Source organism: Mustela nivalis (genome assembly GCF_964662115.1).
Source record: "Mustela nivalis genome assembly, chromosome: 14".
Taxonomy (NCBI): Eukaryota; Metazoa; Chordata; class Mammalia; order Carnivora; family Mustelidae; genus Mustela; species Mustela nivalis.
In genome coordinates this window covers 81,532,248-81,559,608 of record NC_139033.1, presented here as the reverse complement: position 1 = coordinate 81,559,608, position 27,361 = coordinate 81,532,248, and the positions used below count along the sequence as shown (strand labels likewise).

The window sequence follows — 27,361 nt, the reverse complement described above, 5'->3', positions numbered from 1 at the left end:
TATGCAAGACTGATGAATCACAGACCTGTACCCCTAAAACAAACAATACATTTGCCAATAACAAAAATAAAATAAAGTGGAAAAAAAAAAAAAAGAAGAGCCCCTTGGAAAATCAACTCCACTCTAGACACAAGGCAGCTACTGAATATGAAAGCTGGGATGCATGGAGGATACCTACAGCCCAGCCCCAAACCTGCCCACACTGGCCCCCTACACCACCACTGCAGTAAAAACCCTTCCTACACGCAAGTCCTATCAGAAGGAAAGGCAAGCCTCTTCCCATGGACCAAAACCACCTAGTGAACTCAATCTTTACTGTCCTACACAAGCTATCTGATCTTCGACAAAATATTACAAGGCATAAAAAAGCCGGAAAAAAATAACCCACAAAAACTCCAGAGACGAGTATATCAATCAAACCACACTCAAATAAAGGAACCATCCCACAGATAATTTAAAATACTATGATGAATATGTTAAAAGCTCTAATGGAAAATGCAGATAATATATGAGATGAAAAATTCCACAGAGATGGAAACTCAGGAAAGAATAAAACAGCAACACCTGGGTGGTTCAGCTGGTGTGGGTCATGATCTCAGGGGTCTTGGCATCAAGTCCCTCTGCTCAGTGGGGAGTCTGCTTCCCCTTTCCCTTTGCCCCTCACCTTGTGCTTTCTCTCTTTCTCGCAAATAAATAAAATCTTTTTTTTTTTTTAATAGAAAAGCTAGAAATGAAAAACACAAAAAAATGTCAAAAACGAACAGGTGAAAAATGCCATCAGTGGTCTCATAAGCAGACTCAGCAAAGCTAAGGAAAGAATTAGTAAAACATGTCAACAGAAATTACTCAAACTGAAAGACAAAAAAGAAATTAAAGAAACACTACAACTAAATGCAATGCCTGATTCTGGACTGGATCTTGAACCAGGGAAGAAGTAGCTATAAGATGTATTATTGAAACAACTGACAAAACTGCCATAACAAATTGTGGATTACTGTTTAGCACTAATCCCATGTTAAATGACCTGATTTTGATAACTGTGTCATGGTTATGTAAGTGTGTGTCCTGGTTCTTATGAAATACACCAAATATTTAGGCCTCGAAGGTTCAGTATCTTCGGTTTACTCTCAAATGGTTTGGAATAAATATGCAGAGAAAAAATGATAAGCAAATATGGCAAAAAACAAATTAACTGATGAATCTGCATAGGCGGTATAGGAGAGGAAGTTCCTTGTACCATTCCCACAACTTTTCCCTAAGCTTGAAATTAGTGGACTCTTGATTAAGGGTGCTGACCTCTGCATAGTTGAAAATCCACCTGTACCTGCTGACTACCCCAAAAATGTAACTACTAATAGTCTACTGTTGACCCAAAGTCTTACAGATAAACATGAACAATTAACACAGATTTTGTATATAATATGCATTATATACTTTACTCTTACAATAAGCTAAAGAAAAAAGTATTAAGAAAATCATAAAAAAAGAAAACACATTTTCAACAGTATATTGTATTTACTGAAAAAAAAAAACCCACATATAAGTGGATTTAAACCCATGTTGTTCAAGTACCAACTCTATATTTAAATAACAAGTTATAAAGTCCCCCACCTCCCAGGCCCATATAGTCCCATAGGGTATGGCCTACCAAACACTCAAGGACAAGATCATTCCCAACTACTGCAGACTTAGAAACTCGTAAAAAAGAAAGCTTCCCGGGGCACCTCAGTGGCTCAGTGGGTTAAGCTTCTGCCTTCAACTCAGGTCATGGTCTCAGGGTCCTGGGATTGCGCCCTGCATTGGGCTCTCTGCTCAGTGGGGAGCCTGCTTCCCCCCAACCTGCCTGCCACTCTGCCTACTTGTGATCTCTCTGTCAAATAAATAAATAAAATGTTTTAAAAAAAGAAAGAAAGAAATCTTCCCAATTGATCTCATAAATTGAATATAAATGTGATACAAAAACTAGTCAAGGAGAACAGAGAAAAGAACCATTAACAGGACAAGCTCACTTCTTAAAGGAGTTTCAAAAATCCTAAATAAAATATCAGCCAAGCAAAGCCAGTAATACACATACAAAGAATCCCAAAGATGGTTTAATATCAGAAATCTACTAACGTAAAAAAGTAAATGATAAATAAAGCCATATAATATAAACTAAATAGTAATATAAATCAGTAAAGAAGAAAAGCCACATGATCCCAGTAAGTGCAGAAAAGGCATTTGCATTTTTGTAATGTCGAAATTCCCAGCAAATTACAGGAGTGGAAAGGTATACTTTCTTAACCTCAAAAAGGTATTTTCTTAATCTTTTTTTTTCCTTTTAAGATTTATTTGTCAGAGAGAAAGACTGAGAGAAGGAGAGCACAAGCAGAGGGAGCAGCCGGCAGAGGGAGAAGCAGGCTCCTTGCTGAACAAGAAGTCCGATGTGGGGCTCCATCCTGGGACCCTGGGATCATGACCTGAGCTGAAGGCAGACACTCAACTGACTGAGCCACCCAGGCATTCCGTAATTTCTCAATCTTTTTTTTTTAAGTTTTTTTTTTCTTAAAGTTTTTTTTTTATTTTTCTGATTTTTTTTGACAGAGAGAGACAAAGAGGGAGAGGGAACACAAGCAGGGGGCAGGGGGAGAGGAAGAAGGCTTCCTGCAGAGCAGGGAACCTGATATGGGGCTCAATTCCAGGACCCCAGGATCATGACCTGAGCCAAAGGCAGACTCTTAACAACTGAGCCACCCAGGAGCCCCCATATTTTCTCAATCCTGAAGAAAGTTCCATATTTATTTTTTTAAAATTTTATTTATTTGACAGACAGAGATCACAAGTAGGCAGAGAGAGAGAGGAGGAAGCAGGCTCCCTGCGGAGCAGAGCGCCCGAAGTGGGGCTCGATCCCAGGACCCTGGGATCATGACCTGAGCCAAAGGCAGAGATTTAACCCACTGAGTCTCCCAGGTGCCCCAAAAGTTCCATATTTAACACTGAAACACGAGAAGCTTTCCCTTTGAGGCTGGGAAGATAAGTTTATGCTCACTACCAGCACTTCTAATCAACAGTACACTGGAGTCCTTAGCAAGTAAAGAAATACCAAGGGAAAAAACAAAGAAATAAAAAGTCAAAGATTTGAAAGAAGACACGAAAATGCGTAAATAGAAAAATCTAGCAGAATCCAACCAGGTAAGCGTTCTAATAATGGAGTTCGAAAATGAATCCTAAAATTCAGGTGAAGAAGGAAAATGCTGAGAGTCAGCAACAGAAAGGACAAGAGCGAGGCAGGGAAGCCCAGCACTGGCCAGGAGAATGTATCCCAAGGCTCCTGTAAAGACAGTATGGTATCAGCACAGGACTGATAAACAGGCAAGGGTCAGAATGGAGTCCAGAAATAGGCTCAGACATCTACGAACCCCTGATGAATGATAAATCAGTGTGGAAGGGAATGATAGTCCAAAACAATGGTGCTGAGACCATCAGTTGCCCCCCCAGACGGCCAACATGCTGCCTCTGGGTGAGATTCGTCCCTCCTCCCACCACAGAGGGGCCTGGGTAGGGGGCCCTGCCCTTAGTAAGCACAACACACTGTGTGTCCCTGAAGCCAGAAGAGACCTCGATGTGGAATATGGGTGAGTGAGCAGACAGAGGGACAGGGGAGGATCACAGACGAAGCTGGGGGAGTGGTCCAGACCCAGCATGGGCAGTCTTAGAAAGACCCAAGGAGAGTGCAGGTGGGTGACCAGGGGAGTCAGTGGCTCCAAACTACCACGAGATGTGGCAAGTCCTCTGTCACCATTCTTATTTAATCTCTGAACAATGTGGTGTGGAGGGCAGGAATTATCACTTCTATCCTGGGAAAGAGAAACGAGGGCTCACAGACATGGCCTGCTTCCCAGGTTCTCGCCCTCCCCCGACAGCAGTGGTGTATGTTCAAAGAGGGGGGTAAGCCAGGCAAGGAGCTCCTGCCGCCCTGCTGTGACACAGGGGTCTGCCTTAGTGCATTGGGAGGTCAAAGTCTAGTCAAGGTTGACACCAAGGTCCAGAAATCAGAAAGCCATACTCCTGTATTCATGAAAAGCACTTCCTTACAGTTCCCTAGAATCATGGCCAAGGGGGCTTACTTCTTTTACAGAGAAACGAAGACTTCTCATAGCAGTTCTCTGCATGCCAGCTGTGCAGGTCGTGGTGGCGGAGGGTGGGGAAGTGGAAGCACTGGAGTTGGGCGCAGAACACGTTGTCGCTTTCCGACATGGCTGAGGCGAAGATGGGGTCTGGGGGCAGGAACACCTCTGAGGAACCTGGGGGGAAAATAACATGGTGTCAACAGACCAATCGCATGCAGTCCTTGTGGGGACCAAGGCTCCCCCTCAAGCTGGACCACAAGTCAGAGGGCTTGTGGGCCGCCCCGTGCTAGGTACACTGCAGGTACAGCATTCATGGCCTCCCCTAGTTCCCACGAGCATAGCTCTGGGCAACGGGATGAATAAAGTAACGGGCTAGAACACAGTAGCTTAAAATGTTCGCCTTCATAAGGATAAACAACAAATAAACAGGAGCGGGGGGACCCATCCCAACGGGGTTATCAACTAGTAAATGAAGAAGGGCTCAAAATGGCACCCACTGCACGTGCCAGGACACACAATTCAGAACCGTGGCTCTGATGACCCAGCAGGGCTATCAGCTGGCCAGGTGAACTGGAAAGCGCCGGCTCCCTGGGAACCCCTCCCAGCTCCAGGGAGGCTCTATCACTACCTTAACTTCTGCCTTCCAAGCTGGGGACCAGGCAATCATAGAGCGTGCTGCCCTGGCAGCCCAGAGTGGGGGTGTCGGAGTGCAGGAGAGGGGGCCAGGAACCTCTATGCTTCTCATTTGCAATGTCCCAGGAGGTGGGACTCTGGCCATATCTGGGGCACAGCATAGCCAGCTCCCAGAGCCCACTCTCTAACTCAGAGAACCCTTCAACACTGGACCACCAAAAGATGCCTTGAGGCTAACCCAGATGTGGGTCACTGGATACCCTCATTTTACTGTGACAGCAAGGCGGTTTACCCTTGGACAGCAACAAGGTGTTCCCACGCATGCCTTCTGAACTCTATTTGCTCCCAAAACTAAGCATGGAGGTCAGTTTGGAAGAGCAAGCGAGTTTGGACGTGGGCCCTCATCCTGTAGACACTGGGAACGTGGCCTCCCAGCTCCCTGACAAGGGCAGGAAGATGGACTTTGGGGAAGCTGATGGGATAGAGGCCCACTCCCCAAATGACAGGCACAATGTCATTGCACCCCTGCTAGGGGATATTGGGGATCCATGATCACAAAAGGACCACGGAAGGAGGGTAGGAGAGGGGGGCTTCTCATACCATTTGGGGAGACTGCCTCCAATGCTAAGAGTGGGTGCTGCCACTCTTAGCTCCCTGCTCCCCAACGAGGTCTCCTGTAACCCTCGTGTGCCCTCTTCTTCTCCTTCAGATGTCCCTTCACTTGGCAGAAGCCTCCCTTCTTAAAAACTGTTTTCTTGGGGGCGCCTGGGTGGCTCAGTGGGTTAGGCCTCTGCCTTCGGCTCGGGTCGTGATCCCAGGGGCCTGGGATCGAGTCCCGCATTGGGCTCTCTGCTCAGCAGGGAGCCTGCTTCTCCTCAACTCTCTCTCTGTCTGTCTCTCTGCCTATTTGTGATCTCTCTCTCTGTCAAATAAATAAATAAAATCTTAAAAAAAAAAGTTAAAAAAAAAACTGTTTTCTTCACTATTTGACTTCTTGTCTCATAGGCTGAAAATGGAATAGATTCATCCTGTCCTTTATTTAAAAAAAAAAAAAAGAAAAAATATAGTCTTCAGGGGCACCTGGGTAGCACAGTTAGTTGGGTATCGAACTCTTAGTTTTGGCTCAGGTCATGATCTCAGGGGACTGGAATTGAGTCCCACACATCAGGCTCTGCACTCAGCATGGAGTCTGCTTGAGATTCTCTCGCTCTCTCCCTCTGCCCCTCCAGCTCATGTTCTTTCTTTCTTTTTTTTTAAATTTGACATACAGAGATCACAAGTAGACAGAGAGGCAAGCAGAGAGAGAGAGAGGAGGAAGCAGGCTCCCCGCTGAGCTGAGAGCCCAATGCGGGGCTCAATCCCAGGACCCTGAGACCATGACCTGAGCCAAAGGCAGAGGCTTTAACCCACTGAGCCACCCAGGTGCCCCCTGGCTCATGTTCTTAAAGAAAAAAAAAAAAAAAAGTATTTAGCCTTGAGTCTAGTCACCAGCTCAGGGCACAATGTCAGCATGTGACTACAAAGCTCCGATCAAGGCCACAGATGACCTCTCAGGGTAGAGTCCAGGGGCCTGGCCCCCACCACCTGTCCTGCCCTTGACTGCCTGGAACCTGCCTGAGTCAAGCTGAGTGTGGATGGTGTGGTGGATGAGGGCGGCCCCAGTGCCAGCAGGCCATGCACGGACGGAGCGCACAGGGAGGGCAAAGTGGAGCGAGCACCTCCCACCTCCCAGGTAGACATCGGACTACTTGGGTCTCCTCGCTCTGTGCTGGTCATAAGCCCTGTTTACCCTGAGGTCATGTAAGCTGCAGTTTCTTGAAACCAGTAACTTAGAAGATCACTTCCTCTTTGCCAAACCTCGTTCCTTTCGGGTCTTCATTTTATGTGCCCTCTCCATCCTTTCTCTGCCAGGAGCTAAATGAGGCTAATCCCAACACACCCAGTGTGGTCTTCACTTAGCATCACTTCACTTAGTATCCCCCCAAAATTCATGGCCACCTGGAAAAAGGTCACCCTGTGGACCTTATTTGGCTCTCAAGGTTAAATCATCTGGGATCTGGAGTGGGTCCTAAATCAAAGGACCAGTGTCCTTACACCAAGGGAGAAGAAACAGAGAAACATGTGGGAAAAGGTCACAGACAGAGCAGAGCCCAGAATGTGGCTGTCACAAGCCAAGGAACGCCAGAAGCCACTATGCACTGGCAAAGGAGGAACTCCCTGAGCCTCTGGAAGGAGGTCGGCCCTGCCGACACCTTGATTTTGGATCTGTCCCCAGAACTGTGAGAAAGTAAACTTAGGTTAAGCCAGAAGTGCGTGGTACTCTGTCAGAGCAGCCCAAGCCATCTAACACAGCCTCCTAATCGTCTCCCCGACTGATTTAACAAATGCCCGCAGGCCCCAGACTGTGAAGAGGCACTTGGGGTACACCGGGTGACAGCAGCAGGCAGAGATCCTTGTCTTCCAGAGCTCACACCAGGTTGGGGGGGGGGGGCGTTGTAAAGGCCAGAAACAGATGACTAAGAGACCCAATGAATGAAGTATATGTGATGTTGGAAGGTCACAACTGCTCTAGGTCAAAAGAAATCTGGAGTGCAGAGATGAATGCAGGCCTCGGAGCAGTGCCATGGGAGCAGAGAATGGAGGGGAGGGGTGACCAGGCTTGTGCTGGGAGTCCCATACCACATACAAGCTCACTGCTTTGCTAGAAGGATTCAAGGGGGCCAGCTTCTAGTGGCAGTCGTATTACAGCAACACAGCATGGTACAGCAGTAGCAAAAGAAGGGGACAGCTTGGGCGGGGTCTGGGGGCATCCAGGCCAGACTTCCCGAGCGCTCTCCCATCTAGCAGGAGTGTGTGGGCTTTGCTAGCAGCAAGCTTCAGCAACACGGATGTGGCATTTATGCCCAGAAGAGCCCCTGGGGAACCTTGATTCCAGGCTCACCATTGTTCATGTGTTCCAGGTGGCCTGATATAGTAGGCTCCACCTAAGCCCCAACCTGTCCCAGGCACCAGCCAGGACCAGGCCAGCTGTGCTACCTTCTCCTACACCGTAGTGAGCCTGGACCTTGGGAAGGAGCATCCCAGGGAGGGCTTACAACAGCAGCAAAGGAGGCATGTGGCTAAAGAAGGGGAAGAGTAGAGGACCCTCAGACAGCTGTGTGAGGAGATGGGGGTGGGTGAGGTCGGCAGCAAGAAGATCAGGCTGGGGGGCGCCTGGGTGGCTCAGTGGTTTGGGCTGCTGCCTTTGGCTCGGGTCATGATCTCAGGGTCCTGGGATCGAGCCCCGCATCGGGCTCCCTGCTCTGCAGGAAGCCTGCTTCCCTCTCTCTCTCTCTCTGCCTGACTCTCTGCCTACTTGTGATCTCCGTCTTTCAAATAAATAAATAAAATCTTAAAAAAAAAAAAAAAAAAAGAAGATCAGGCTGGAGATATGTTTGGGAATTTAGGTGGGTGATGTTAGATCTGGTGGCTGTGACCTGGTGACAAGTGATGAGATTCTGGACAAGTCTAAAAGGGCATGAGAGGAACACCTAGATGGCTCAGTTGGTTAAGCTGCTGCCTTCGGTTCAGGCAATGATCCCAGGGTCCTGGGATCAAGTCCCACATCGGGTTACTCGCTCAGCAGGGAGCCTGTTTCTCTCTCTGCCTGCCACTCTGCCTGCTTGTGCTCTGACAAATAAATAAATAAAATCTTTAAAAACATAAAATAAAAAGGCATGAGGTCATGTGATCATACCAGCAGACCCCCCCCCTTCAGACCACCCCTGACTGCTGCCTCTGCAGGAGGGCCTGCCGAGTGGCAGCAGCTGCTCCCAGACACACCCACTCCCTCTGTGCATAAGCTGTCCCTAGCCAGGCACACATGGCCGTATGCAACAACACTGAATTTCCTCTGCTGGCACCCCCATCCTGCAGTAGGCTGACCTTCATTCCTTTTCTACTCTGAGTGTTGTCTGCTTCCCTACAGTGGGCTGTCCACCTCCTGAGGCAGGGCCTCACCTTCCCATACAGTACCAGAGTCCCCACAGAATGGGCCTGCCCTGGGGCCCACAAGGGGCTGTGGGGATCCTCCCAAATGCTCCTCTACTGGAGGGCTGCCTTCCTTCAGCAGAATGGTGGCCTGGTCCCAGCTGACTCTACTCCAGCTTGATGGTCACCAGAGGGCAGGGTCTCTGCACTGTGCCTTCAAGGCTCACCCAAGTCCTGGTCCTCCCCCGACTGCCTCCTTCCTCCCTGCTGACAGAAGATTCTAGATCAGGATGGGTCAGGGTACATGAGAGGGTCACACTCCCTGGGTGTGGGCACCAGGGCCAAGACAATTGAGACCACAAAGGGTCTTCTAAGTGGCACGCGTGGCCTCAGCCCACCAGTGACGGGAGTGAGCCCCTAGAGGTGGGCATGCTGAGGTGGGGGAATAACGGGGGCCAAGGTGCCGGACTGAGCAGGTCTCAAATAAGCGAGTCACACAACGTGGACACATCAAACACACAGTATGCTTCCATTTTTGTATTTTAAAATAAATATCACATATAATAACCAGAAACTGAAATGATACTTTTAGCAGCAATGATGCTGGGGCCCTGTGGAATGGCTTGTGGGAAAACAGGGATGATTCCCTCTGGAGAACACAGATCTCTTTTCAAACTTCGGTCACCAATGTTAAAAAACAGCACTCCATGTTCCCTGGTGGCAGCAGCTCTCGGCCTTGCATGGCACCCCAGGCCCTGGGTGCTGCCTCAGTGTCAGGTTTCAGCACCCTGGGGTGAGGCTGACCTGCTGTTCAGAGAAGCTGGAGGCAGGGCCTCCCTCTGAGGGGGGAGGCCATGGGAGGAGGCCCCTCTCACAACAGAGCTCCACACGTCACATGCACCTGGGAGTGGGGTACCTGCAGACACGGTTAAGCAGTATGTATATGGGGATCATACTCTGTGGGCCCCGCTGTGCTGATACACAATGGGTTATAAAACACACAGGAAAACGTTGGACAGGATGTAAATGAAGTGAATATTTTTAAACATTTCCCACAGCGGCTTCTGACCACCATGGCTTCCTACCACCATTCACTCATATTCTTGGGCACAGTCTTTTCTTCGGGGCAAGTTTGCCATTAATGGCAAGACTTAAATCTACTTCCCACTGCCTTTGTGATGCATCACCTAGGGCCCACTTGTCAGGTCCTGGAGCATCCCCAGGTCTGAAGCAGGTGGCGCCTTGCCAACAGCTCTTTTTATAAGGAAAGGCGGCAGGCTCTGCCCCCAACTCCTTCGCTGGGGCTGTGTTGTCAGCGTTGTCTTGCGCTGGAGTTTCTTAGCAGAAACCTTTTAAGATGCTTTCGGGATGGACACTTTCAAAGAGAAACAAAAGCAGAGGAAGAACACAATGAACTCCCACGAAGCTCTGTCCTGCATCACAGCTTGCCCTGCCCGTCCATCCACAGCACAGGACTATGGTCACGCCTCTGAAAATCCACAAGTCAACCTCTACTACAAATCCAGATTCTGCTTCCCTATTGTGCCCTAAAGTTTTTATGATTCCCCTCCCAATCCAGGATGCCTCAGAATTCATGTACTCCATTTGGGTTTTTGTTTTTTTCTTTTAATTTCTTTGAACCCAAAGCAAGGGTGCCTGAGTAGTTCAGTGAGTTAAGCATCTGACTCTTGATTTTGGCTCAGGTCATGATCTCAGGGCCATGGGACTAAGCCCTGCGATGGGCTCTATGCTGGGCATAGAGCCTACTTGAGATTCTGCTTCTCCCTTTCCCTCTATCGCTTCCCCGCTCTTCTCTCTCTCCTTCTTAAAAAAACCCCAAACAACAACAGTAACAACAAAATGAGAAAAAACAGCAGAAAAAACAGGACAAATGATGTTGAGCCGTGTCGAGTATCCAGGCCAAGAGGAATCTTCTTTAGCCACATATTCATTTTGTGGCTACTACTGGAATCCAGAACCGCCAAGCCCACTTGGGAAACCACGAGCAGCCAACACCACGCCGCACCCATGCCCGTGGAGAGCTGCTAGACATTGGCACCACCCGTGCGGGCACCTCGCTCTTGCCTCGGGCCCCTCGCACACTGAGCCACTGCTGCCAGTGTCAATACACTTTTTTTTAAATTTCACGTTTGCTCTCCAAATGGCCCAGTGAAGCCACAGAGACAAGTATGGCCATGAAAGCCCACCTGGAGCCTTTGCTATTCTCGCCAGGGGGAACAGCCCCATGTCCCCCAGAGCAGAGCATGCTATCATGCCCTGCAGACTTGGGTATTCTCTGCTTACCAGTGTCAAGAAGATAACCATGTCCAGGAAGTGGCTAGACTATCCTGAAGGCCAGCAACCTCTGCTGGGGTCAGGGCAGCGGGCCTCGGCCTAGGATTCACTGCCCATGGCTGTGATTAGGGCAATGAGGAACTACTAGATTTAGCTTTCCCAAGGTACCTGGTGACACTCGGGCCTGGAAACACAAAAGCTATTTACCTGTCTACTATTCTGCTATTCTGGTGGGACATCTACACATTATACTCACAACTCTTCTGAAAGACCAAGTTTGCAAATTTGGGACCTGTTTTCAATAGGATACTTGGAGGACACAAGAATGGGGTGACCTCCCAAGCGGGAGCAAAGACTGGTAGGTGTGGTCCCTCTACTGTGGCCTCTGCCGTCCCCGTCTCTGCTCCCTGTCCCTTTCCAGCTGCCAGGCTCAGCGTCCCAGTCCTGCGAGACCCTGTTCTGTCCCTGTGAGTCCCTGTCCCTCTTCAGGGAATTCAGCTGCCTGGGGCTTTTGAATACCAATCCTGTCTGTGCCTCCACCCCCTCTATGTAAAAACACAGCCTGTCTCAAGGCCACTCCGGTTGGGAAACAGGTGGGCTCTAAGGTCAGTCCCTCTTCGTTCTCTACAGTGAGGTGCACAGAGTAAGATGTCTGGGGTCCCTGGCGCTACCCTTCCTCACCTGACCTTCTCAGAAATACTTAAGAATTCCACAGCGGGACCAGGATGTTTGGGGAAAAAGAACAGGACCCAAGCTCAAACCACAGGTTCAAACGGCACCCCAAAAATGAGGCCTGACAAGGGGACAGGGCAGGGGAACATAGCTCAGGCAGCAACTGGAGAGGCCACAGCCAGGGCCTGGGTGAAACCTGCCAGTAACCAGGGCAATGGGGTAGTAGGGGAGGGACAGGGACAGGCAGGGCGCAGGACTCAGTTGCCCACACCAGACATGCTTCCTTTATGTTAAGCTGGTGTTTCCAAGTAGCTCAGCATAAAATCTTTAAAGTAACACACGTGTATACACACACACTCTCTATTTTAATTCCATCTGCCTCATGACTTTCCTACCAGTTTAGAGTCTCCTTCTGGATATCTCTATCCTAGAAGGCTTATCCCTCCCTCTCTGTGAGCTGCACACTCTGTATGCTCATTTTTATACCCCAATTAAAGGCCTTCTCTTAAAGGGAAAATGGACAGTCTAGAAATCTGGCCAAGTGAGAAGGAAGCACAGGTTCCAGAAAAGGCTCTAGCCCCACACAGGGCCTGAAACAAGGGCCTTGGGGTGCCCACCCATCATCATGGTGCTCCCCACAGCCTGGGGCCCGTTCCTCTCCATGAGCCCTGCACCAGGCATCGCTGGGGAGAGGGTGGGGGGAAGTGGGGAGCCCCCAGCAATAGCTTCCTAGTCAGGATGATGCCCCCCAGCCCAACTGCAAACCCAACAACTCTTCAGAAAGACTTACCCTTGAACGCTACCTCCCAGCGACCTTCCAAGGAGCGGTTCCGGCTGGCGATGACATACTGATAGCCGACCCACAGCCTGCAGGAGGGTGGAAAGGTAGCAGGCCTCAGCACAGCAGGGAGATAGCCATGGACTGGGTGTGAATGCACTTTAGAGTGACCTTTCCAATATCAAGGTTGTAAAGCATTAATGATTTTTTAAAGTTTTGATACTTAATTTTAATAAAATGCATTAGAAGTCTAAACAGTAAATTCACAGGGCAGAAAAGGTTGTACCTTGGCTAACTCCTGCCAAGCCCATTCTTATTGGCCGATTTAATAGTTTTCACATTCTATGCAAGACCAATCTTATAACTGGGGCATACAGAGCCCCATGAATACAACTCCGTGAATTTACCAAAACCACAGAATGGCATGCTCTGATGAAGGGGTAACTTTCATGGTATGTGAATTACATCTCAATAAAGCACAAACCCGTGAGCATCTACAGTGCAGTGCTGGGTGAAACCATGCTCACGGTCTCCAGGTTGGTCTCCGCTTAGAGCCAGCTCGCCCCAGACCTGCAGTGTGCTTCTGAGCACGCACGTCACAGCACTGAGGGGGCCATGCTCATGGACCTGGCCGACTGCCACAACCACCTGCTGAGTGTGTGCCTCTCACCCCAGCCTTCTAGCTGCAGCCCTGGAGATGCCTGCCAGCAGGCCCAAAGCCACCGTGGGAGCGCTGGCCCGATGCCACTCTTGTCCCTTCAGCCTACTGCCATGCACACAACAACCCTGGTGAGATAGGGGGCTTCCCCAGCCAGTGGGCTGAGTCCTCTCACTTCTCCGTGGACTCACAATCACACTGTGATCTAGAAGTTATTTTGTAGCTGTAGGAGGAGAAACAGCAAGGTGATTGTGAACTGCCAACATCACAGGATATAACAGGAGAGCCTGAACCCAGCCAGGGTCTTGAAATGAAGGCTCACTCTCCATCTGCGGCTGTCGTTTTGCTCCTACAGCAGCGTGGCATCCCTGAGACGGGAGTGCTGGCCATCTGGCAACCCGTACATTCCACTCTCCCACCCACCCCAGCAGCTTGGAAGAGGCAGCAGGACACCACCTCCAGAGAAGTACTACCACAGTCCTCAACACACACTGCCCCCCAACAAGACCCTCAAAACTCTGGGCTTGGAGATGCTGGCGGCTAGCTATTCCCACATTTTCTCTACAATGTCACAGGGCCTTGGGGTCAAGAGCCAGGCTCTGGAGCCAGGCTGCCTGGGCATTACCAGCTAACGTGTGCCTGTGGTTATATGTTCACCCACCCTGGACCTGTCTTCTCACCCACCAGCCTCCTGTGGTTTCTGGGAAGACTGTACACAAGTGTGCCGATGGAAAGCACTGAGCACAGGGCCTGACAGAACCATCTTCCTCGGAAGAAACCCACACTCACTTGTATGGCCCTTCTGACAAGCCCATGAAGCCCCATCAAACAGCCCGTCCCAACACAGCTGCAACTGGACCCAGATGGGAGCCAATAGGGACCAGCCCAAGGGGGCACAACATGGCAGCTCATCCCTGCCCCTCTAAGAGCTCCCAGCATCATCCTGATGCCTGATCCAAACCCCAGATCTCTATTTGTTTCCAGTGGATAGAGCTGCCATTCCCTAGATGCCGGCCAGCTAAGCTTGAGGAGTATCATGGGTGGCCAGAGGCTACATCCTTAGTGAGCATCCTGCTTGCGGGGAAGCAGCCTGACCTCAGGCCTTGGGTCTCCAACCCAGGACTCACTTGTGCTGGTCCTGCCACGCGAAGCTCCGCTCTGGCTGGTCCCATTCCTGGGCCAGGACGAAGCGCAGCTCCTGGTCGGTGGAGAAGGTGGCAAGGGAGCCGTTCACGCGCTGGCAGGTCTGCGCCGCGTCCCAGTAATTCTCTCCGCTCAGGTAGACCCGATAGCAGCTCGCTGTGCCCTCATAGTGGTGCCACCCTGTCGGGCACTTCCCTAGGAAACATGAAGGACGGGAGGGGAGTTGTCCCCTAAATTAGGATCCTCACTCCAAAATGCAATGAGACACGCTGCATCTGAGGTCAGAAATCACCCCAGGGTAAATGAGGCTCGAGAAGCAAGCTCTGCTATGAAATGCAAGTTTCTCAAAGACACAGATTCAGCCCAAGGCACAAGCACATGCAGGGACTCAACTGATTTCTGTAAGGCCTTTGATTTACTTGGCAGGAAATACTGGCTGTCCAGTGCAGTTCAGTAAAGTAGATTTCATTCTCGGGTGAAATGTGGTTGACAAGATGACCAGCTCCCCATGCCTGCTCACTGCAAGCCTGGCGGGGGCGAGCAGAAAGGCTCCCTGCCCACACTGCTCCCACTACCCCAACACCTGGCTCTCTGGCCACTCTGCCAGCAAGCCCACTGCCTCCCAAGCCCAGTCCTTGGCCCTCATTTTCTCTTCACAAGGGTATTGGCCAGCACTCCCCTAAAATAGAAATGTAGGGGATGAGCGCTGGAAGGGCCACTGGGATCAAAGGACCAGCCCCTGCCACCCACAGACAAGAAACCGAGGCCCAGTATTTATGCAGCAGGCAAAAGCAGAGTAGCCAGTGGGGGCCTGCATCTCCCTGAGGGGGGGCAGCTCAGCCCAGATGTCTCCTCACCAGGTGAGCCCACCTCCCTGGCCAGGAAGACTCCTGTTAGACTGTGTGGCTGGCCTCATGTAAGCTCTGTGACCCGTTCCACAGGATCTATAACCTTCAAATGCTGCAGCACCTACCTCCTAAGCACACATTAATGAATAATAATTTTTAACAAAGCCAGCTGTTAACAGAACCCAACATTTTAATGAATCTACATCCTGTGGACCTGGTGAAACTTCTGCAAGATGGATGCTCATGTTTTTACTGTTCAGAGCCTATACGTGTAACTTTTTAACAAAGGTACAGAGATTCCAAGAGGGGAAATGGCAGCTCTGGCCTGGAGCCAAGGAGGCCAGCCACAGCTATGCTGCAGTGTGAAGAGGGGGACAGCGCCACCTGCCCACTGAGGAGGACCCGCTCACATACTGCTGTGCATGCACGAAGGCCGGTCACTGGGGACCAGGAGCCAGGCCTGAGCTCATCCTTGCTTGGAAGGTGCACGGGGTGCACAGCATATCCCTGCTGAGTGTGTGGCATGGGCTGGAGGAGCAGGGGATCCCCAGGGGAGGCTTATTATGGTTCTGAAGCTCCCGCACATGATGTGTCCCACCTGCCACACCCCCTCCAGGTACGTTCCGCCTTGTCTCCAGGCAGAGGTGGAGGTGGAGACACCAAGATGCCAGAGGCCCAGCTTCCAGCCCAGGCTCCTCACCCACCACCCTGGGATGGGTCTAGAGGGAAGCAGGGGTGGCAGCTGGCAGTGGGGAGCAACAGAAGGAGGGAACATTACTTTTTATTGGCTCAACTTTTTTTAATCATTTGAAATCTGTGGAATTATTAACCTCAGTAGCATCAGTACCTGTTCCAAAAAAATAGCTAAGTAATGAAAAGGGCAATGTGTGGGCTGGGACTCCACAGGACTGAGTCCCCCATTGGCTACATGACCTTGGGTGGGCTGACCTCTCAGAGCCTCGGTTTCTTCACCTACCAAGCTTGCCCAGTGTCCCTTCAACTACAACAATCTTTGCAGTTCACAGCTATTATGGATCAAGGCCAAGCACAGCATCAGGGTACGGGGGGCGGCTGATACCAGCTCTGCAGCTCTTTCAAGCCCGGTCAGACAACCCAGGTGCTCAGGTCTGAGCTCTGAGATAACCCCCAGGTGCTGAGTGTCCGTGTGTGTGTGGCAGGTTGGAGGGTTGGTATTAACATAGCCAACAGCCTCCTAGGCCCCACAAGACACAAGTCACACGGCAGTTCCTCCTGTCTTGGTATACTGTACCTATGTATGTCACTACACCTGTCTGCTTACGACGGGGTGGTTTTGGTGTGGCCTTTCGATCTTTCAACCTTCTTTAATCTTGTAATGCTCCTTTAAAAATCTTAATGTCATGGGAGTTCATTAGATAATTAGTCTCTTCAAAAACGGTTTAGATAGAACCTCCCCTCCCCGTCAGCTGGACCTGATCTCTGGGAGCCTATTACTTCATCTACCAAAAAGCAGCTGACTTATGGAAACAAGCAGCCCAGTTCCAGAGCTGGGTTCGCATCATGGCTTCACCTCTCAGAGGCTGGGGTGACCTGGGATGGGTCACTGTGCAGCCTCGGTCATCAAAGGAGGCAGACAGCCCGACAGCCTTGAGGGGCCATTTCTGGAGGCCAACCCCTCGTCTGGCTGTGTGGTCGGCCGCACAGGGCCACAAGGCGTAAGTCCCAGACAGGGCAGGTCTGCAACTTACTGCTGAAGCGCACGGGCTGCGCCACATTCACCGCGTGGAAGTGCTTGGGGTCGCTGCCTCGGGCCCGGCCCGGCCGCGGATCCACAGCCTCCTTCCCATGGTAAGGACGGGACTCCCCAGTCACTTCTGAAAGCAAGAAGAGAAGTGGGCTGTCAGCGCAGCTCACGCAGCAGTGAGGCACACGGCCGCACGGGACTCTCTGTGGCCGGTGCCAAACAAAAGCACAACATAGCCTCCTCGGGGCTGGGAAAACCAGGTCGAGCGGAAGGCAGCACACAGTCTAGTTACTCAGGTGTTTAAAGTCTCAGAAACCTTGCTGCTCAGGCCCAATGGATCACATGTGCTCCCTACTGAAATTAGTCTTCATTTTTTTAGTACTATTATGGAAAGAGGTCTCTCCTTCATTGCGTTTTCTAATGGGCTGCTAGCACAGCACAGGGCTAGTCATTCCCGCAGCAAATCCCTCAGCAGCCCTGGTTCCCTGGCGCGGGGTGGGGAAGTCTCTCCAAAGGCCAGGCCGCCCCTTGTACTCCAACTTGGGAGCCTCCCGTGAGCATGGAGGGGGAAGCACTGTGTGATACTGTCCTCTGCACTACCCGCACTGGGCCTGAGTTGATGGCTGAGGCCCTGCCTGCAGGTTCCTCTCAGTGCCCCAAGGCCAGGGCCTTCTGACATTCCTGCATGGCTCTTGGGCACCCGGCCCATGCCCCGTTGTGCAGATGGCCTCCAGCACAGTTAGAAGTGTGAACAGGAAGCTGAAGATGAGGCAGACTTCTAGTTTCATGGATCATGATCTGATAGCAATTCCTAAGCTAGTGCTTCCACAGTCTCTCTGTAGAGTTCTCCAACCCTCAGAGCACCACTATCCTCCCTCTCGAAGGTGAGGGGTGATGCGGGGACGTGACGTAATGTACCCGAGGCACAGGACACAGCCAGGGGCAATGTCCCATCCGGACCGCCCTCCTCCCTCCTCTGCCTGCATGGGAGCATCTCAGTGCACAGTGAGGACACCTGGTACAAAGTCATGCCAGACAGCGGTGACCTTGGTCTGCAGGGCAGCAAACAGAAGGAGGTGGCTCTGCTTCCCCAAGGCCATGTCCAGCAGGCCTGAGGCAGATGACATGGGCACATGGCATGGCGGGTGGGTTTGTGGGAGACCTGGCTCCACGGTGCTCCGCTTGATGGAAGCTTCACCAGCTATCTGATCCTGCTCGTGTCGCAGACTCTAACACTGTTTTCATTTCATAAATAATCTGTATTTTCCCTCATTGTAAAATAACAAATCATGCACGTGAAATAATAGAAACAGAAGTCTGAAAAGCCAAAACATAAACCACTACTATGCTCAGTCTGCCGCCCTTCCATTCTTTTTTTCTGTACAAATCCCTAAAAATACTGGGATCAAATCCCTAAAAATACTGGGATCACATCACTCTATTTTATGATATGCTTTGTAAGCTTGAACAGAAGCGGCCTTCCATATTCTCAAATGCGCTTAAGAACACCACTTTTACTGGCCACAGAACATTTTGTGAATGGATTTAGTTATCATAATCCCCTATGGTTAGAACTTTAGGTTGTTTGCATTTTGTCATTACCTATAAAAGACTGCTTAGAACAACCTGTACAAACATCTCTGGGTGTGCTCCTCCTCGTATCCTTCTGAGACCCTGGGCAGGCCACAAACCCTAGCAACTCTGGCTCCTTCCATTATTCAGTACAGTATTAACATAGCCCCCACCCAGGCAGGTGATGTGGCTCAGGGGCCATCCGGTTACTAACCCCTCTAAAAATATAAAATGTGCTACCAATGAAGCTCAATTCAAGGTAAGACCTTAAAGGAGAAGCACATTCAAGGCCTTCGGTGCAACCTCACCACCAACACAACGACCTCACTGCGGTCACCTGTGTGTGCTGCAGCTGCTCTCTTCAGGACTCAGGTGCCCCATCCCCACTGCCTGAGCACTGCCACTCCTGGCAGAAGACTGGCAGCTCTGACACAGGGCAGTGCTACAATGAGCATCCCCTTCCCACCCCAATCCTGAGGAGGCAGGCAGAGGAGTGGGGACACACACACTGAGGGATGGCAGACCAGAGACAAGGAGGGCTTCCCAACAGAGGGCACAGCTTAGGCAAAGGCCAAAGGGAGACACATTTGGGACAAGCTCGAGGACAGGTTTGGGTGTGGTGAACATGTTTCCCTACACCTGAACCTCACGTGTCCCTCTGTCTGCTCCAACCAGCAAGACCTGTGATTCTACTTTGGGTCTTGGCCTCTGCCCCAGACCCAGCACAGCAGCACCTGGTAGAGGGCCGGCCCAGCTGTTCACAGAGACAAATGAAATCTGCAAGAGAGACAAGGTAAGAGTATGTGCTACTGGGGTCTGGATGCCGGCTGACTGTGGAGGGTACATGGGGCAATAAGGCAGAACTGCTCAGGGAAGACAGCAGAAAGCCAAGTAGTGAAGGGGGAAGCCACTTTGCACTGAGCAGGCTTCTCTGGTGGCTCAGGTGGCAATTCTGAGCCCTTCTCTTTTCCGTGATTTCTCTTCAGGGCCCAACGCCCCCACCCATACCTCCCCCTCATCACTCATTTGTTCAGCGCCACCATGGGAACCCACTGGCACAGACCAGGGACTTCCGAGTGCCCTGGGGACCAAGAGAAGCAGGAATGGGTGCAAATGGAGGAGAGAGAGAGTTCACTGGCATAGCACCCCTACAGGTCCCTTAGGAGCACTTCTGACAACACCAAATCTCCTTCTGCAGCTCACAGCATTTTCCCTTAGGGCCAGTTGGTGGGTGTGAGCTGATATCCCAAGAACCGGTTTCAGGATGCAGACACCCCAAAGCAACTCTCCTGTTCCTCTCCCTCCCTTTCCTGTTCAATCTCAGTGTGCCAGGCACTGTTCTAGGCAGGGGAAATATAGTGAGTGAAACAGCAGACAATCCTGTCCTCCCTTAGTGAGGCCCTACACACCTACACCCTGTGACTGGGAAGGGAAGAGTCTGAGCGTGGACACCACAGGCTGTTGTGTATTCTGCTCTCTTCGGGTATCCTTGCCAAGACTTCAGAATAACTTTGGCCACCAAAGACGGATGGAGTGTATGGAAGGAGACATGAAGCAAGGAGGAGCCAACATGGTTGAGTTGGTACTAAAAAAACAGAGGGAAGGGGAAATGTCTTACAGATGGGAAAGCAGGCTCTGAAGTGTTATAAGGCTTGCTTCATGAACAAGTGGAAAATAGGAGACATGAGCCTTCCATTTTCTCCAGGTCCACTGGACCCGAGCCTCCTCCCACCTCACAGCACGTCCACCAGAGGCCCATTTCCAGCCATCTTCCCAAGCTGTGTACTGGGGCTGGGGTGGGAGGGTGCTGGGGAGGGTTAGAGCTCAGGGCAGTGACCTCTTGCTCTACGAGGGGCACCCAGCATGCCAGGTTTTCTGCTTTTACACCACAGGCCTCATAGGCAGAGCTGCGGGGAGGGGGGATGAGGCAGAGGAGAGCCTTAAGTCCAACAAGGAAACTGAGTCAGGTCAGACAGCGGCATGCTTGCTTCCCCACTTTATTATTTGCAAATAAAGGACAAAATACGAGTGATTCTTATTTGTGTTTCTAAGATTGTATAACTTCTAAGATTGTATAACTTGTCCAAATACAGTATCAGGGTCCAGATGAGCTTGTAACCTCTCCAAATAAAGGGCAAGACAGACTGGTACTTCTTCAGCACTCCAAGTAGTCAGAATGCATGTCACTTTCCTTCCATACACGAGAACAGGCTTAGACTCGTGGTCAAAAATCAGATGTAAGTAACACCTGCTTACCAAAAGACGATTTCTAACAAGTGAGAACCTGAAAATAAAAATTTTTAGTAGTATTTCCATTATGTTGTACATTCTTTACCCTGATTCTCCCCCCACCCCCGCCCCAGTCACAGCCAGGGTCATGGAGCTTATTAAGAATCTCAATGAGGCGGGATGCCTGGGTGGCTCAGGTCATGATCCCACCATCCTGGGATCAGGCCCCAAGTTGGGCTCCCTGCTCAGTAGGGAGTCTGCTTCTCCCTCTCCCTCTGCTCTTCTACCTGCTTGTGCTCGCTCTCATTCTCTCTCTCTCTCAAATAAAAAATATTAAAAAAAAAAAAAAAAAAGGAGTATCACTGAGGCCAGGGGTACATGGGTGGCTCAGTCATTGTCTGCCTTTGGCTCAGGTCATGATCCCAGAGTCCTGGGATCGAGCCCCAAATTGGGCTCCCTGTTCAGCAGGAAGCCCGTTTCTCCCTTTCCCACTCCCCCTGCTTGTGTTCCTGCTCTCATTGTCTCTCTCTCTGTCAAATAAATACATAAATAAGTAAAATCTCTATATATATACTAAAAAAAAATCTCACTGTGGCTAAAGGTTTGCTAGTTCGGCCAAGTCCCAGGACTGCCACCTTCGTCTTCATTCTACCAAGGTTTTTTTTTTTGTTGTTTTGTTTTTAAAGATTTTATTTATTTATTTGTCAGAGAGAGAGCGAGCAAGAGCGAGCACAGGCAGAGTGGCAGGCAGAGTCAGAGGGAGAAGCAGGCTCCCTGCGGAGCAAGGAGCCCGATGTGGGACTTGATCCCAGGACGCTGGGATCATGACCTGAGCCGAAGGCAGCTGCTTAACCAACTGAGCCACCCAGGCGTCCCTCCCCCCCCTCTTTTTTTTTTTTAAAGATTTTATTTATTTATTTGACAGACAGAGATCACGAGTAGGCAGAGAGGCAGGCAGAGAGAGAGGAGGAAGCAGGCTCCCTGCTGAGCAGAGAGCCCGATGCGGGACTCGATCCCAGGACCCTGAGATCATGACCTGAGCTGAAGGCAGAGGCTTAACCCACTGAGCCACCCAGGCGCCCCATTCTACCAAGGTTTTGAGACCTATCTTCTGAAATAACAAATCAGCACTTTTGCTTTCCCCTTTTATACCTATGTGGGCAATATGTAACTCACCACAGAGAATAACTGTTAAGATACAGCCCTGTCAGTTCCAAGCTCAAAATCTGCTTGCCTCCTGCTTCAAGGGTCCACAAATGTCTCAGGCACAAGTTCACAGAGGAAATGCCTTACCTTCCATTAAGGCTGGTGACAGAAGCTGAAGCTGTCAGATAGTCCTGTGACACACTCAAGATGTGGCCTTGGGTCTCAACTGTGAGCAGAGATATGGCAGAAGCAGAATGACCTGGTAGGAATCCTCACCCAAGGTATGTGATGTATTGATTCTTCATTTTTACGTACATATATCACAAGATGAAATAGAAACGTGTCTCCCCTCCTCCCAGCCCCCTGCTCCTAACCCCATTTCCTAAAGACATCTTTTTTACTCATTTTTTCTGATAGTTCGTCCATATTTCTAAATAATAGGTTGACCCAGCTATTTCCAGTTTTACCAATTTTGAATGTTGTCCACTGACTTAATGTTAGGATGGGTACAGATTTAGCTCATATGCACTCTCGCCCACCTTCCTAACAGAGCAGAATTTTGTCATTAAAATTCGTAGAATAATATAATAATGTACAAGTGTTCTTCACTTGTGAGCCAGAAAGCATACTAGGTATTTCAATTCCTGGAATTAACATGTGCATTAATTTTTAAATTTGCTTAGCTTTTGGTATATCTACTGCTATTCCTCCCAGTTGCTAAAGCAAGTAACAATGCCTAGCCATAAAAATGTTAAACACTTGAAACATCACATCAGAATCTCCTGGTACCACTCCTCCCTGGGAAGGTCCTCCCCTACTTCCTACCTTCTAGCACAGGCTGAATAAGCTGCTGTCTGGGCTGGGGCATGGCTGTAATCCTGGGGTCCATGTGCTGTCCTCCTGTACTGGGCCCGCTGTACTGGGCTACCTTCTTTTCTACTTTACTGCCTCCTTTACAAGACACATCTTCCTAAGAAAGGGCAGGGCGACTTTTCTGATTCTGTCCATATCTGAAAATGTCTTTATTCCATTCTCATGCAATAGGTTCCTCTGGTTGATAACATTTCTGGAGCTTCTATTAGAGATATCCAATTGAACGAACATATTCATCCACCTCTAGTCTTTCCTGAAACTCCTAATTAAAACAAAAATAATGGTATTTTTAAAAAGGCATAGTCACAGGGATAAACAGAACAGGAAAGAAGATGGCAAAGTTGTAAAAACTGGAAAACAGAAGGAACAGGGTCCTGAGATCAAGGCCTGCATTGGGCTCTCTGCTCAGTGGGGAGCTTGCTTCCTCCTCTCTCTCTGCCTGCCTCTCTCTGCCTACTTGTGATCTCTTTCTCTCTCTGTCAAACACCACACCACAGAGGAAACAATACAGAAGGAATGCCTATAGGACACTTAACAAAAACATGCCATTATGGGAGCCTGGGTGGCTCAGAGGGTTAAGCCTCTGCCTTCAGCTCAGGTCATAGTCTCAGGGTCCTGGGATTAAGGCCCGCATTGGGCTCTCTGCTCAGTGGGGAGCTTGCTTCCTCCTCTCTCTCTCTGCCTGCCTCTCTGCCTACTTGTGATAAATAAATAAAATCTTTAAAAAAAAAACAACACGCCATTAACATACTCAAAGTGAGAGACAATACTGTATCCATAAAACAAGAATGGGATGCTTTTAAAAAGGAACATAATACAGATACCGTACAGTAACCGTACATCATAATTTGCCTGGGGATGATCTTGGTTTATGCCAGTTTTCCCAGTATCCTATCCAGTTTATTAGCATTTGTCAGTCTTAAGACTGACTTATTTTAGAAGCAAATCACTCAATTTATTTGAGCGCAGAAAGCTAAATCCTAGGGTAACAGATGAAAAGTAAGGCACCTATATCATATCAACTATACTTGCATTAAAATTTAAAAAAAGAACAAAAAGGAATCTGGCAATATTTAGCAAAACTACATATACACTGACCCTTTGACTCAGCAATCCTGTATTTAAGAATATACAGTGAAGGTACATCTTCAACAATTCGAAGGGGGGAAACATGTATAAAGTTATTTATTGTGGCATTATATTTAATAGCAAACTAATGAGAATAACCTGAAGGCTCATCCATAGGAGGACTAGTTAAACATAAGTATGGTAGGGCGCCTGCGTGGCTCAGTGAGTTGAAGCCTCTCCCTGTGGCTCAGGTCATGATCCCAGAGTCCTGGGATCAAGCCCCACATTGGGCTCTCTGCTCAGCAGGAAGCCTGCTTCCCTTTTTCTCTCTGCCTGTCTCTCTGCCTGCTTGTGATCTGTCTGTCAAATAAATAAAAAATCTTGAAAAAAAAACATTAAAAAAATATATATATATGCAAGCATGATATGGTCCTAGGATGGAGTGCAACACAGTTGTAAAAAAGAATGAAAAAGATCTTTATGAATAAATATAGTGACTTTATGGGTATTCTGTTAAATTAAAAAAGAGAAAAATGGGCGCCTTTGGCAGCTTAGTCAATTAAGCATCTGACTCTTGATTTTGGATCAAGTCCCGCATAGGCTCCTTACTCAGTGGGGAGCCTATTTCCCCCTCTCCTTGTCTTCTCTCTCTGACAAACAAAACAAAACAAAACAAGAACCCAAGAAAGATAAGCCAGAAACTAATCAAATTACTTGCCTATAGGATGTGAGTAAAAACAGGGCAAAGAGAGAAGGAGAGGAAAGAGAAGTTTTTTGTTTGTTTGTTTGTTTTTGTTTTAAGATTTTATTTATTTGACAGACAGGAACCACAAGTAGGCAGAGGCGGGCAGAGAGAGAGGAAGAAGCAGGCTCCCCACTGAGCAGAGAGCCCGATGCGGGACTCGGTTCCAGGACCCTGGGATCATGACCCGAGCCGAAAGCAGAAGCTTTAACCCACTGAGCCACCCAGGCACCCCAAGATTTTCTTTTTTTTTTGTAGGCTCTATGCCAACGTGGGGCCTGAACTCATGACCCCAACATCAAGAGTCACAAGGTTTACCAACTGAGCCAGCCAGGTGCCCCTGCTGAGAACTTTTAAATATATGTTTTTATACAGTTACAACTTCTGAATCTTACTTACATTTTACATATCCTAAAAATAAGTCAGTTACACAACCTTGTGAATATACTAAAAAATGTGAAATTGTGTATTTTAAAGTGGTGAATTTTATGGCACACGAATTATATCTCAAAACAAAAACATTAAAAATAAATCAATAAAATGAGAAGGCAAAGTCCTAAAACTGAATACAAACTGGATGAAATGTTAACACAGTCACCCCAAAGAAAACAAGGAATGAATGCTAGTTGACTTTTGACTTGAGAACTGACCTCACACCCCATCAGTGGGAAACAGCCTACTAACATTTAACAAAGTACAAAAACATCCTGGAATTTACCTAGTAGATGAGTTCTTGGTAGTGGTACAGGAGTAGTAATTCCAAAACTACAAGTATTTTAGGACTGGCCAAATGGACACATATATACAAGGTGTTGGGAACACAGTTCTTACTATGGGAAAAAGAAGATAAAAATATGAGATGGGAGTAAGAGAAGAAGAACTTGAGTATAGAATAGAATTGGAGGTATGAATAAATAGGAGCTTAGCGGGGCGCCTGGGTGGCTCAGTCAGTTAAGCATCTGCCTTCGGGTCAGGTCATGATCTCCGGGTGCTGGGATGGAGTCCCACATTGGGCTCCCTGCTCAGGAGGGAGCCTGCTTCTTCCTCTCTCTGCCTCCTCCCCGCTGCCTATGCTCTCTCTCTCTCTCTCCCCCACCAACAAATAAATAAATAAGATCTTAAAAAAAAGAAAAGATAGATGAAGTACTTAGGGGTAAAATGTCATAGTATCATTAATATACTCTCCAAGGGTTCAGGAAAAAACGTGTAAAAAAAGCAACTGTTGTGCTCGCTTCGGTAGCACATATACTAAAAAAGCAACTGTAGCAAACTGCTATGGATAGGTGAATGCAGCTAAAGGCAATATAAACACTCATGTACCTTTTCTACAGACTTGAAATTTCTCATATTGAAGGTAAGGGGTAGAAGGGAGCTGACAAACCCAGATCTCATCCCCTGTACTTGGTTTGCTCAGGCAACCCTGTCTCTCCTTCACCCCTGCAAAGATGGGTGACTTACTGAAGACAGGGTCAAACAGGTGTCTCTTGGTTGAGGGACACCAGTTCAACTGAAAGTCAGGGTTCTGTACTTAGCTGGGGAGGGCAGAGTCTCAAGTCCCTCCTTCCAGAACCCCAGCCTCCGAGAAGCCCGGAACATTCCTCTATGGAAAAATCTGGCCAGCGCGGGGCGCCTGGGTGGCTCAGTGGGTTGAAGCTCTGCCTTCAGCTCGGGTCATGATCTCGGGGTCCTGGGATCGAGCCCCGCATCCTGCTCTCTGCACAGCAGGGAGCCTGCTTCCCGCCCCCCCTCTCTGCCTGCCTCTCTGCTTAATTGTGATCTCTATCAAATGAATAAAATCTTAAAAAAAAAAAATCTGGCCAGCCCAAGAAAAAGGTCCCCGAGGGGAGGACACTCCCAGTGAAACAATCCAGCTGGTTCACTGTCCATGGAGGCCCACAAGCACAGAGCTTCCAGCTACACACAGCAGACAGGCAAGGCCCACCAACCTCTGCCGAGAGCCTACAAATGAAAACACCACACCACAGAGGAAACAATACAGAAGGAATGTCTATAGGACACTTAACAAAAACACGCCATTATGGGAGCCTGGGTGGCTCAGAGGGTTAAGCCTCTGTCTTCAGCTCAGGTCATAGTTTCAGGGTCCTGGGATCAAGGCCCGCATTGGGCTCTCTGCTCAGTGGGGAGCTTGCTTCCTCCTCTCTCTCTACTTGTGATCTCTTTCTCTGTCAAATAAATAAATAAAATCTTTAAAAAAAAAAACAAAACAACACGCCATTAACATACTCAAAGTAAGAGACAATACTGTATCCATAAAACAAGAATGGGATGCTATTAAAAAGGAACATAATACAGACACCATTAACCCCTCCCACCCAAAGAAAAATATCCACTAGAAATGCAACATGATGGCAAAAATGAAAATCTGTTAAAAGATGTGGTGCAAGTAGAAACTTCCTTAAAGTAAGATATTATTTTTTTAAAAAGATTTTATTTATTTATTTGACAGAGAGAGAGATCACAAGTAGGCAGAGGCAGGCAGAGAGAGGGGGGAAAGCAGGCTCCCTGCTGAGCAGAGAACGTGATGCAGGGCTAGATCCCAGGAGCCTGAGATCATGACCTGAGCCGAAGGCAGAGGCTTTAACCCACTGAGCCACCCAGGTGCCCTGAAATGAAACTTCCTTAAAGTAAAACAAAATGACAAAGAGATGGAGAACTAGAGACTGAAAAAACTAGAGATCAGTCCAAGAGCTTCAACTTCCAGTAACACATCTAAAAGAGACAAGATAAATGGAAGAGAAAAAAAAAAAAATCTAGTGTTTTCTTTCCCTAAACCAAGAGGCATGAGTTCCTAAGATGAAAAGATCTGCTAAGCGGCTAGCACAATGTATCAAAAGATACTCAAAATTTCCAGAACAAAAACAGGTTTCATTCAAAGAATCAGA

The 27,361-nt window shown here is 48.9% G+C and overlaps 1 protein-coding gene and 2 long non-coding RNA genes across 6 annotated transcripts in view; 1 reads left to right on the top strand and 2 right to left on the bottom strand.

The window, feature by feature from the left end:
• The window catches only part of DGCR2 (DiGeorge syndrome critical region gene 2), a 94,722-nt gene that overhangs the window by 19,612 nt on the left and 47,749 nt on the right, over positions 1-27,361 (bottom strand). For 2 of the 3 annotated variants that reach the window (XM_082697495.1, XM_082697494.1), the window contains 4 exons: positions 16,833-16,958; positions 14,242-14,452; positions 12,469-12,545; positions 4,107-4,283 (listed from right to left, as the gene is read on the bottom strand). In XM_082697495.1, coding sequence (XP_082553621.1) covers positions 4,107-4,283; positions 12,469-12,545; positions 14,242-14,452; positions 16,833-16,958 — 591 coding nt within the window. The remainder of the gene's footprint in view (positions 1-4,106; positions 4,284-12,468; positions 12,546-14,241; positions 14,453-16,832; positions 16,959-27,361) is intronic. The other variant, XM_082697496.1, reaches the window with a different exon arrangement.
• LOC309847414 overlaps positions 1-27,361 on the top strand; it is a 313,317-nt gene that overhangs the window by 245,141 nt on the left and 40,815 nt on the right. The window lies entirely within an intron of this gene.
• Positions 18,270-25,668, bottom strand: LOC309847409. Of its 2 annotated transcripts, none has more exons than XR_014302433.1 (3): positions 25,177-25,668; positions 21,806-22,910; positions 18,270-20,684 (listed from the first exon to the last, which is right to left on the bottom strand). It is a non-coding gene; the product is annotated as an uncharacterized lncRNA (long non-coding RNA). The 2 variants fall into 2 exon arrangements; XR_014302434.1 differs by having other exon boundaries at positions 21,923-22,910.